This window comes from Eleutherodactylus coqui, chromosome 1, assembly GCF_035609145.1.
Source record: "Eleutherodactylus coqui strain aEleCoq1 chromosome 1, aEleCoq1.hap1, whole genome shotgun sequence".
Classification (NCBI taxonomy): Eukaryota; Metazoa; Chordata; class Amphibia; order Anura; family Eleutherodactylidae; genus Eleutherodactylus; species Eleutherodactylus coqui.
Window position 1 is genome coordinate 429,197,910 of NC_089837.1, and position 13,080 is coordinate 429,210,989.

Genomic DNA, 13,080 nt, shown 5'->3' on the forward strand with positions numbered 1-13,080 from the left:
CTGCTGCGGCCCGACAAGAAGAAGAGAAGATTCTTATCGTAACCAGGGACGACGGAGGAGCAACACAGGGGGGGGGGGCACCCCTTCAGGTAAGTCCAAAACTTCTGTTTGCTTCATTTTCCATGCACAATGTATATTACAAAGTGTATGGAAATGGGCAAACAGAAGTAATGACATGCAATGTTTCTGGCCGGACAACCCCTTTAAGTCTTCTCTCAGCCTCAGATTCTGTCTTAGTATCATATGTAACATCCTCTTCTTGTAGCGGGAAAAAAATGGCAAAAGCATTCAAGAAAAATTGTAATAACTATTTGGCTTTAGAAAGTGGCCTTCATTTGTTGTGGACTTGGGCATGGAGTGCATTGGTCTGAAAAGAGTGTCTGTTAAGGCCCATTTACACCAGCCGATGCTCGCTAAAAAATCGCTAATCGGCGATCGTTTTAGCCATAATCGGTACGTGTAAATGTGCACCCATCATTCGCTTTTTGGGCACTGCTAGATGATAGTTAAATTCAGTCCAACCTAAAAGTTGTCATTCACTCTTATCAGAAGTTCTCCACGTGTTGATAGCATTGTTTCCCGTGGAAAACAAAGGATCTGAGCGCAGATAAGAGCCCTCTCGCTTATGCACACTTAATTGGTACTTAAGTAGCTACTTAATAGTTTATGCAAAATGATCGCTCAAAGCTGTCACTCACTTTCGTTTGAGCGATCATCTGCTGGTGTAAATGGGCCTTTATTTTTCATTTTATTTACTTCATAATTACCTATGGGACACCAAACAAAGATGGCATAGTCCAAATAAGCCAAGGCCTGTAACCAGAGATATATTGTGTACACTTCAGTAGTTCTGCTTAAACTGCTTCAAAGGAGGAGACCGAGGGGGGAAAACCCCTTCAATGGTCTCCCAGGGAATCACTATGACACGGCCAGGCCTCATACCTTGTGTGCCCACGGCTCTGAGTACATTGAAGGACCCAAGGGCTTTCTGACTAGATTTCTTATTGCAATGCATACTGGGCCTCATTTATCAAAACTGTTTTTGCAGCCCAAAGCAATCAATCACAGCACGGCTTTCATTTTTTAAAAATGAGCAGCAAAAAACTGCATTGAGGGAGATTTTTCCCCCAGAATTTATGACAAATTAAATTTTTATATAAATTTAATCTATATGTACCAAATAATGGCACCTACATACAAAAACAACCCAGCCCATAAATATGTCTCTTAAAGGGGTTGTCTCACGCCGAAACGGGTTTTCTTTTTATTCAATAGGCCCCCCGTTCGGCGCGAGACAAACCCAAGGGATGGGTTAAAAAAAAAGAGGTTATTACTTACCCGAATCCCTGCGCTGCGGCGACTTCTTTCTTCCTTTACCAAGATGGCCGCCAGGATCTTCACCCACGATGCACCGCGGGTCTTCTCCCATGGTGCACCGTGGGCTCTGTGCGGTCCATTGCCGATTCCAGCCTCCTGATAGCCTCTCCGGCACGAGCGGCCCCATTCACCAGGGAGAAGACCGGACTGCGCAAGCGCGTCTAAAAACGCCAGAAGACAGCGAATTTAGACGGATCCATGGCGACGGGGACGCTTGCAACGGAGCAGGTAAGTGAATAACTTCTGTATGGCTCATAATTAATGCACGATGTACATTACAAAGTGCATTAATATGGCCATACAGAAGTGTATAGACCCACTTGCTGCCGCGGGACAACCCCTTTAACTCAATGTCGAGCAAAGAAAAGTTATGCACTCTGGAATACAAAGAATTAAAGTTAAAATAAATCATTTGATTCTCAAGATCAAAATTGTCCCAATGCTAAACGGTTTTAATGTTCTGCTAGCTTCAAAAGGCAAATGTTAGAATAAATTGAGGTAATCAGTAAATTATTTTTGCATGGACTACAGCCAATGCTGAGGCTCCAGTAGTGAAGGATTGAGAAGATGTGATGTAGAGCTGACTGTATACTTATATGATGTACATAAGGCCTAACTATGTGGCAGCTGACGTGATCCTATTTTTTGTGCAGATGGCACATTGGAATCTGCAGCATTTTACTATTCCATTGACTTCAATGGGAATCTGCGGTGTAGTTCATACACCATGGATATGAAATCTGCATTGCGGAAAAAAAGGATCAACAAGCCAGTTTTTGGTATGGAAACCACATTGAATGGGGCTAAATACGCATGCAAATCACGGAAGAATTTTGAGGCATAAGGCTGGTTTACACGGGCCAATGATCCTTCAAAGATTGTTTGAGCAACAGCTTTGAGCGGTCGTTTTGCATAAAAATGAATTGGTATTTAAGTAGCTACTCAAATACCAATTAGGTATGCAAATGAAGCCTTCCCTGAATGCAGCTTATAGCCTGAGGCTATTATCTGTGCTCAGATCCTTTGTTCTCCACTGGGAAACAATACTATCAGCACTCCCCATGGAGAACGACTGATAAAAGTGAGTGACGATTTTTATGTTGGACTGAATTTAATGATCAGACGATAGGCGCACATTTACACGCACCAATTATTGCTAAAATGATCACCGATTAGCAATTTATTTTTTTTTAGCGATAATCGGCTGGTGTAAATGGGCCTTCAGCCTTGGATTTCAATATTTTGCAGATCTGTCAGGAAAATGCAACATGGTTCTACCACTTTATTGCCTTGTGCACATGCCCATAGGCTCAGGGCAAGCAGATACTGATGTTTCTGTAAGGTGTTAGAACGAAGATGTCTGCTGATCTTATGATGGTTGAAGTCTAAAAGTATATATGTTGATGCATGTACAGTCAGGATGGACTGTCGTCTCAGTCTGTAGCAGAAGTGGCATTGCCAGGGTCAGTGGGTTTTCCCTGCTTGGCTAGATGAAGCACATTTTTGGAAAGAAAACGTAAATGAATAGCTGTAGAAGGTGAAAAGACTCGTTTATTTTCCCTCTTGCTGATTGTTCCATCAGCGCTCTCCCACACTGTTTCGATTCAGTCAGTCCCCCTTGCAGTAAAGCAAGCTCCCACATTTGATTTGCTTCATCCTATAGTCGGTGACACAATGGGAAAAACCCTCTTAAGTTTCTATTGCCAAATAATGTGTTCTATTGTCAGACTAGGAAAATGCAGCGTTATTGTGATTTCAGTATTGTTAAATTGCTGGTTTCAGTTCCTTCAGTATTAAAATGACTACATATGTGCATATGATGCTTCCTCGTTCTTCATGAAATGATTTGACTATGAGATATAAATATAACATAGTGGGGCTCCGAAAGCTCTGATTCATTACCCATTTGCCTTTAGTGAATCCTTGTTGACATACTCAAGTGCCCTGAATGGCAAATCTGCCTACTTATTCACCACATTCTTAGGCAGTACTACATTTAGTTTTCATTCTGCGCAGTGGGAAATCAAGTGACAACTACCATTGGAGTTACAACTGTGGCTTCTCTGATTGTCACCATCTAGTTCTACTAAAGTGGTAAAACTAAAGCCTGGTTTAGACACAACGATTATCACTCAAAAGATGCCTTTTGAGCAACTTGTGAGTGATAATTGTTGTGTGCCTTTACAGCGCAAGGTGATCGCTCAAACGTTGAACGCTCCGACCGGGGTATGTGGAAGTCTGCTGGAGCACTGGGTTCTTCATACCCCGGCTGTTCACGGAGCGCTCAGCTGGTATACATGCGCTCTATGCGGAGTATGAAGAACACAGCTAGACCCGCTGTATTCTTCATACCCCGCCTGTGTTCAGGGAGCGGGATAAAGCTGAAACAATAGTATCAGCTGTATCCCGCTGTGAGTCCCTGATGAGGCTCATCGTTGTCTTTCAGCATGCGGAAAGACAACGATGAGTGAAGGCTTACGAAAACTGAACGATGTCAGTGCAGTTAGATACGATTATCGCACAAAAGACGGCTTTTGAGTGATAATCATCCTGTCTAAATGGGCCTTAACGGTTGACATATCAATTAGTTATACCGGAGCGGTGAATCGGTAGTATTCCTAAACATCACAGTGGTCCATGTAAGTATATGGTCATCTGTGTTGTGGAGCTAAGTGATCATGTAGCCTCCAGAGTTTTATAAGAGGAGACTTTTTGCTCTGCTGTATTTGTTTCCCTTCCATAACAAAATCTTCCAAATGAGTCTGCTGGGGTCGGGATAAGTCTCGCTTGCGGTGGTGTGCAATGAGATGAAAATGGACTCTTCCCCCACACTCTCACACGGTATTTTTCATCAAGACAGTATGCAAAGCTTAAATGATTATGCAGCGCTGAAGAACATCTGATCAGAGCAAGTGAAACATGTTCCCTGGATATCCGCACAGCTTTCACAGCTCTGCCACGCTCGCAGTTCCTTAGTATAGTTAGAGCTGCAGCTTTTTTAATTTTCTTACTCCTTCTGTCTTTCTCAGATAATAACTCCTTTTAGAAGACTCATATTGTGTGCAGAGAACAGGAAAGAAATGGAGGATTGGATCAGCTCATTAAAGTCAGTGCAATCCAGAGAGCATTACGAGGTAAGCAATTTCTTAATGTGGTGAAATGAAACTCGTGTGATGTACCGAGCAGTGATTCGGTAATTGCTGGCTCTGAACGTAGGGTGCTAATTTAAGTTCACATAGTAGTGTTGGGGCCATCTGACCATAAAGTGGTGAGCCAGCTGTCATGTGTCATAATATTAGGACGTTCCATTGTATTAATTGTTTTTTTTTTTTATTGTATTGCATTTATGTGGAAATGTAGCAAGTCGGATAAATATTTTTAGCAACATATTCAAAGATGCTTTTTTTTCGGTATCAATTCATTTCAACTCTTCAGTTAAATAACAATATCTTCATTCGTCTTTGGAATTTGGCCTCTTATCTCGTTAAGAAGGAAGCCTCTCGTCCTGCTTATACCCACATTTTGCAAAAAATATCTATAAGTCTACAGAGTATTACGCGCACTCTTACATATACTCTAAATAATATTAACAACGTGTCCTAGATAAGAAGATATGCCCATCCCAGACTGCTTGATCTTGACCAGTTTGGGGACACTTTCTAACCTCATGGCCTGTGATTCTATTGCATAGACTGGAGGTTTTTGTATGCTGCTGTACAGAAAGAATGAATTATATTCTATGTGTTGGCTTTACCATCAGTGTAATGTTATAAATTACAGTGGCTTCATGTTTAGACACTTTTAGTATTTTCTTACGTTTGTGTGCTTTTTGGGTTGTTAATGCATAGAACTGATTTAGCTGTAGCTATACTGCCAAATTTTGTCTCAACTTCTCCCTTGTTAGACCGCACAGTTTAATGTGGAACATTTCTCAGGAATGCATAACTGGTACGCCTGCTCCCACGCCCGCCCTACCTTCTGTAACGTGTGCCGAGAAAGCCTTTCTGGGGTCACCTCTCATGGATTGTCATGTGAAGGTACGTGTCAGCTGAATTGGTTTAGTCACTCGCCATTTTCAGTTAAATTGTATGTATTAAGCAAATGCATGGTAACCAGGTCTTAAAATAAAAAAGAAGCTATTGCTGTAACACAAAAAATGAACCAGCGCTCAGCTCTTACCCCTGGTGATCCAGAACTGATGCTCCTGTGGTCCTTCCGGTTCTTGTGCCCTGATGCCAGGAGTATGACATGACTGCTGTGGCCGCTGATTGGGTGCAGTGGTCCCGAAGGGACTTTAAAAAGGTCTGATTAGCGCTTTAACTTCTGTGTTAATCATATGATGTAAGGTGCTTCCTACATTTAACAGTTTCATGAATTCCTTAGGCTAGGAATATTTGACTACTATAGAGTACAATTTTGGCACAACTTTGTGAGCAGACTGGGGTGTTGCTGCTACTCCTAGCCCTCAACTCAAATGCTTTTTCTGTAAGGCATTATATTAGATTAAGTAAGATCCGAACTATCTTACTTAATGTTGCAGAGCACAAATGGAACAGATGTCTCAGATCCTTGTTAACCCCGGAGGTGCCCACCTCAGGCCAATATTACTGCACACAGGGTTTCCCTTAGGCTGTGTTCACACGGGGCGGAATTTCTGCATGGCAATTCCGCCCGCAGATCCTAATCCCGGGATTAGCCAGCAAAGTGGACGAGATTTGCAAAAATCTCGTCCACACGTTGCTCCAAGCTGCACGAAAACTGACATGTGGCGCAGAATTTAAAGCCGTGGCATGTCAATTCTTTCCCAGTTTCTGCAGCGGCCTCTCTCCTCTCTATGGGGAGAGATTGCCGCAGAGGAATGCCGACGGCGAAGCCACTCCAAAGCCTTTTACTTGAGGGGGACATATGAAGCTAAAAGGGTTATCCAGTTATAGACTACTAATAGCGAGTGACGTACCTCCACCCATCTACTTATTGATGACCTAGTCTGAGGATAGGCTGTCAATGATTTACAAATAGTTAACCGCTTTTAAACCTCAAGGTTGAGTCAGCTTAAATTTAGGAACTTGTATCAAAGTGAAGCTCTGTGGTTAACAGTGACTATATATAGTTAGCAGATGTAATGTCGAGGTGGTAAAGGCGATCCCCCTGTAATCTTGGTTTCTTTTCTCCCATACCCTTGTAAAGAGCTGACTGCGTGTTTGCTTGGTCACCACTTACTGCATCTCCACATTAGGGGAAATGGAGATTCTGTGTTTTAGTTATTGATATAGGTTCCAGTAGCCAGATACCCCATGCTCCCAATACTGAGAACGTCCTGTACATAGGTTGGTTGTTGGTAAGAAATCCCTCTGAAATGTTTGGAGATCCTTTTTTGATTGAAATGCTTAGTAACTTACACAACCTTTCCCCGCCATCATTCTTCCCATCTGGCTTACAACGGTGACTAAATACAGTTGACAGTTGAGTTTCATCCTTCCTTGAACATCGACAGTATTTCACATCATATTTAATATTTGTAAGGCTACCCAAGGTACAATTGAACGATGTCAAAGTTGTGGGTATTTCAACTAATATGTTTTTCCCCAAGATCTCCACAATTAAACATACAGCACACTCCCCAACCTGCCGCCTCTACTGGCAGGTTGCTAGTATGGTAATGCACTCTAGTGGTAGAGCAGTGCTAAGTAAGCATAGAGGGGCCTACCCAAGACAATTTGGCTATATTGTCGAAAGCTCATCATATTTATGTCCCGCTTTTAGCTTAAAGGGGTTGTCCCGCGGCAGCAAGTGGGTCTATACACTTCTGTATGGCCATATTAATGCACTTTGTAATATACATTGTGCATTAATTATGAGCCATACAGAAGTTATAAAAAGTTTTTTACTTACCTGCTCCGTTGCTGGCGTCCTCGTCTCCATGGTGCCGACTAATTTTCGCCCTCCGATGGCCAAATTAGCCGCGCTTGCGCAGTCCGGGTCTTCTGCTTTCTTCTATGGAGCCTTTCGTGCAGGATGCCGGCTCCGTGTAGCTCCGCCCCGTCACGTGCCGATTCCAGCCAATCAGGAGGCTGGAATCGGCAATGGACCGCACAGACGAGCTGCGGTCCACGGAGGAAGAGGATTCCAGCGGCCATCTTCACAGGTAAGTATAGAAGTCACCGGAGCGCGGGGATTAAGGTAAGCGCTCCGGTAAGCTTTCTGTACGTCCCTGCATCGGGCTTGTCTCGCGCCGAACGGGGGGGGGGGGGGTTGAAAAAAAAACAAACCCGTTTCGGCGCGGGACAACCCCTTTAAGGTATATATTCTTTTCAATGGTTCACTACTGTCCTGAATTCCCGTAGCATTGGGGTTCCACATCAAGCCAGTGCTCTGCTATCAACTTTCTTGCCATGTGAAGCAGTCTAGCTATGGCAAGCTGTTCTACCGCCTCTACTGGCAAGTCACATAGGTACCCTAGTACACAGAGCTCATCTGCAAGTTGGAGTGCCTCCAGCTTTTAGTGAGGGCTCTTCTTACAGCAGACAAAAAGCACTGCACTATATAGAGCGGAGATCCATGCAGAAAGCAGAGTAGATAATTATGACTGAAGGCCCATTTAGAGACAACAATTATCGCTCTGAATTCGCTCAAAAGCCGTCTTTTGAGCGATAACCGTTGCGACTAAGCGCGTGGCCTTCGTGCACTATTCGTTCAAGTTATCACCAATGTCTCTTATCAGCGCCGCAAGCTCATTTTCTCAGCGGACGGCACTGATAGTATTCTTTCAGCTGGTATCCTGCTGGCAGTTCTCAACGGGACACCAGCTGAAAGCTCCGAGAACAATGCAGCTGTTTGCATATACAAAACAGCTGCTTTGTTCTCAGAGCTATCGCGGTGGTATACCGCTCTGCCTGCATTAACTGTTATGTAGCTACTTAGAGTTATACAAAGATGATCGCTCAAAACTGTCACTCAAACTGTCGTTTGAATGAATTTTGAGCGATCGTCGCTCCATGTAAATGGGCCTTAATTTTGTGTTACCTACTACCAACAGGGGCAACCTAAACCATGTTTTTACTTTCTGTTTAAATCTAGAAGGAAGCTGGTGGAAGTTTAATTTAACATAATCTAGGATGCTCTGTGTAACGTATACTCCTAAGTATTTGAAGAAATTCTAGATTGGGCTGATCTACTGGAATAAGGATAGATTTGTTTCAGTTAATAAGGCCTGAATAGGTGCGAAGAATACACATTAAATACTACCAGATGCTTTGACATCGTCTAATCCGCTGGCAACTGTAGATTGAAATAGAGTCTATGGATATTCATCGCTGTGGATCTGGATGGTATAAGTCCTGTCTGATCAGAATGTATGAATGGGGAGATAACACTACACATTAAAATACTAGCTTAAGTCTTGGCTACTGGATTATCTACTGATAATAAAGATATAGGTCTGTAAGAGTCCACCAAGACTCTTACTGCCTCCATCATAGAGGAAGGTAATGCGCCTGTACAGACCGCCTCTTGAAAGACTTCCAATAATCTAGGCAACCTGACCTCCCCAAATTTCTTATATAGTTCAGCTGGGAGGCAGTCTATACCCAGAGCCTTACTATTAGGTAAAAACTCCACAGTTTCCTGTAAGTCCTCCAGAATGATAGGGGAAGCCAAATATGCTTTCTGTTCAGCAGTCAGATGAGGTAAAGATATAGACGCTAAGTATTGGGCAATTTGCTCTATAATTTTTTTTGTACCTTAAAGGGGTTGTCCCGCGCCGAAACGGGTTTTTTTTTTTTTTTTCAATAGCCCCCCCCTTCGGCGCGAGACAAACCCGATGCAGGCATAAAAAAAACTAACCGTCCAGTACTTACCCGAATCCCCGCGCTCCGGTGACTTCTGACTTACCTTGTGAAGATGGCCGCCGGGATCTTCACCCTCGGTGGACCGCAGGGCTTCTGTGCGGTCCATTGCCGATTCCAGCCTCCTGATTGGCTGGAATCAGCACACGTGACGGGGCGGAGCTACGAGGAGCCGCTCTCTGGCACGAGCGGCCCCATTCAGAAGACAGGACTGCGCAAGCGCGTCTAATCGGGCGATTAGACGCTGAAGATTAGACGGCACCATGGAGACGGGGACGCCAGCAACGGAACAGGTAAGTGAATAACTTCTGTATGGCTCATAATTAATGCACAATGTACATTACAAAGTGCATTAATATGGCCATACAGAAGTGTATACCCCCACTGGCTTTCGCGGGAAAACCCCTTTAATGTGGAAATATAAGGAAGCATATGAAGAGTATATTATCTCCTTAATTTCAGTATTACTCATTGAACCCCTTGAGTGGCACACCCAGAAATTTTCCACTGCCCATAGCGATATAGGCCAGAAGATTTCCGGGCTATGTTTCACTATGGGAGCTGCAGAGCACAATGCCATAAGCTGTGGCATTGTGCTCTGCCTGCACAGTCCCACACAGAGCAGTGCAGGACTTCAAAAAACAGAAGCAGGAAGATATTGCCGATCTGCCGGCAATCTCCCGCTTTTATTCTCAAAGTCCTGCACTGCTTTGTTTACAGGTTGCCATAGAGACCATCGGCTTGTCAAAAGCCAGCCGATGGTCTCTGTGGCAGGGAGAGCTGGTGCTTGGCTGTCAAAGGATAGCCGGGCTCCAGCTCTTACACAGCAGAGACTGGAGAAAATCTCTGATCTATGCTGTGTTAACCCTTTAAATGCTGCGGTCTATGTGACTGCAGCATGTAAAGGGCTGTCACCATCGGACCCCTAGAATGTGATCAGGGGGTCATGATGGGTCTCTGTGGAAGTCCCCTAAAGGGACAAAAATATATTTTTTAAAAAGTTTAAAAATTATAAAAAAAATTTAAACACGTGTCTCTCTTTACTTTGTAAAAAATTTAAAACAAAATTACACATGTGGTATCCGTGCATCGTAATGACCCAGAGAAGGAAGTTAGTACATTATTTAACCCCTTAATGACACAGCCCCTTTTTTTTATATTTTCTCATTTATTTTTTTTCTCCCCCTGTTTAAAAAATCATAACTCCTTTATTTATCTATCGACGTCGCTGTATGAGGGCTTGTGTTTTAATTTACCATATAATGTACTGAAAAACTTTTACAAAATTCTAAGTGGAGTAAAATGAAAAAAAAAAAACAACATTCTGCCATCTTTCAGTGCGTCTTGTTTCTACGGCGCACAAACTGCAACAAAAACAACATGATAACTTTATTCTATGGGTCGGTACAATTACTACAATACCAAACTTGTATAGTATTTTTTTTTTGCTGTAGTACTTGTATTTTTTTTCAAAGACCTTTAATTTCTTAAAATTATTTTCTGCTGCATCTTCTGCGCCCAATAACTGTTTTATTTTTCCGTCGACATAGTTGAGCAAGGGCTCCTCATTTTTTGTGGGATGTCCTGTAGTTTACGTTAGTGCTAATTTGGAATTACATACGACTTTTTGATAGCTTTTTATTGCATTTTTTTCTGGGAGACAGGGTGACTGAAAAAGTGCATTTGTGGTGTTCTTTATTTTTTTTTTCGGACTACGTTCACTGTGTTGGGTTAATAATGCACTACTTTGATAAATCGGACATTTACGGACGCGGCGATACCAAATATGTATTTTATTTTTATGATTTAGATTTTTTTTTATTATAGATACTGCAAACGGGGGGGGGGGGGGGGGGTGATTTAAACTTTTATTACTTTTTTTTTTTGTTTTGTGAAAAATTTGCAAAAACTATTTCAATTTGGTATTGGTATAATCGTACTGGCCTGTAGAATTACTTTAATATATTATTTATACTGCTCAGAGAATGTAGTGAAAAATAAGAAACATGCCAGAATTACAGATTTTTTTTTTTTAAAACTTGTCTTTATTGAAAAACGTTTTTTCATATACATTAAAGACCGTATTAATACAGAAAGTAACATCCAGACAATGAGGTTTCTGTGTTCGGATGGGTCCAGCGTCATAACTGTACTTAGAATTACAGATTTTGTTAATCTTGCCACTAGAAAAAATGGAATAAAAAGCGGTCAAAATTTTACATATTGCAAAAAATTATATCCCATGGTATCCCATTATTTATTCTGGACACTGAACGCCATAAAAATGAAATCCAAAAAACAAATGGCAGAATTTCTTTTTTTCCCCCCAATCTCCGTACAATTTTTTTTTTACAAAAGTTATGCAATACATCATATATACCCAAAAATGATGCCATCAAAAAGTACAACTTGTCCCGCAAAAACAAGCCCTCATATGGCTGTGTCAATGGAAAAATGAAAAAGTTATGGCTCTTGGAACGCGACCGGAAAATAAGTTGAAATTAAACGATTGGCCCATTTAAAAAACCTGCCCTGGTGGGTACGACAGGGTGGTAAGAAACCCGGCACTCAAGGGGTTAAAACACCCACACATCATTTTGATAGTGATGTAGGAGCAGCCCAACTACACATCTGCGATATCCGCCAGCATAAGACCCATTCTCTCACCTCCTGCAATAGAGGCTTTCCAAAGGAAGCCCCTTTTGTTGGCAGCTGTTCCTAAATGCTACTGGTTCAGCATCTCTTGCGCCTCTTTCTCATCAGGCCGGGCCCCTGCTGTACCATTGTTGATAAGTCTCTGTTAACCTCCTGTGAAGCTCCTGCCATAACTGCTTGTGCTTCCGGTTAAGGCTCTGGATCGGGACACCCCGCACTCCTCTTCTATGCTGATACAGCCGTCTTGTTTCATCTTTGAGATTATCACAAAAGTGTGTCTCCCCATTTGCCACCACTCTCAATCTAGCGGGGTATAACACAGCATAGGCGAGGTGCAAGTTGCGCATCTGCCTTCTCACGTCTTTGAAATAAGAGTGTTTTTTTTTATCTCCACCGAAAAGTCTTGGAAAAAGGGAGATTTATGCTTCCTCCACCAACACTTCCTTCATGTCACAGGCTCTCCTCAGTATTATGTCTCTGTCCTTAAAGTGAAGTGCCTTAATCCGAACTGAGCGGGGCCGGGATCCAGGCGGGGTAGGACGCATCGGTACACGGTGTTTCCACAATGGGGGGAGAACATCTTTCCCAAAGAGTTTCAGCAGGCATTTTCCACAATATTTGGATTAGCGCCCTCCACTTGTGGAGGATATTGCTTTGTGATCGGTTTCCTAGATCATCACCTTTGTTTAACAAAGCATGAACAGACTAATTGTGCCAATGAGCAAAGGCTCCAGCCGATCCTCCACATGGCCTATTCTCCCCTCCACTGCCGCGGTTCTTTCAGATTGCCTTTACAGGTCGCGACTAATGAGCCCTATGTCTTCCCTTTAGGAACTAACTTGTAGAAGTAGTGTGGACAAGGCAGTGTTACATTTAGTAATGGCCATGAAAATATCCTTAAGTGTATCTAATAAGGTGTGTGTAATATATATATATTTATGGATATTTCATGGCCATTACTAAATGTAGCACTGCCTTGTTATATAAAAACCGCCTAACCATTATTTAATCTTTCTTCCCCGTTGAAGTCAAATTGAAGGAAATTTTGTGTTGTGAAAGCAAGCTGTGATTCCTTTGTTTGCCATGGAAATAACCTACTTTTCCCGGTGTGAATTATGCTGTCCCCCGGTGCTGGGAGCCCTGTGGCTCTCATGCAGGTGAAGCACACTTCTAAATCTTACGGTTTAAATACTTCAGTGTCAGT

At 42.6% G+C, this 13,080-nt stretch overlaps 1 protein-coding gene across 5 annotated transcripts in view; it reads left to right on the forward strand.

The window, feature by feature from the left end:
• The window catches only part of DGKH (diacylglycerol kinase eta), a 198,955-nt gene that overhangs the window by 111,170 nt on the left and 74,705 nt on the right, over nt 1–13,080 (forward strand). For all 5 annotated transcript variants that reach the window (XM_066581698.1, XM_066581692.1, XM_066581715.1 and 2 more), the window contains 2 exons: nt 4,407–4,511; nt 5,282–5,414. In XM_066581698.1, coding sequence (XP_066437795.1) covers nt 4,407–4,511; nt 5,282–5,414 — 238 coding nt within the window. The remainder of the gene's footprint in view (nt 1–4,406; nt 4,512–5,281; nt 5,415–13,080) is intronic.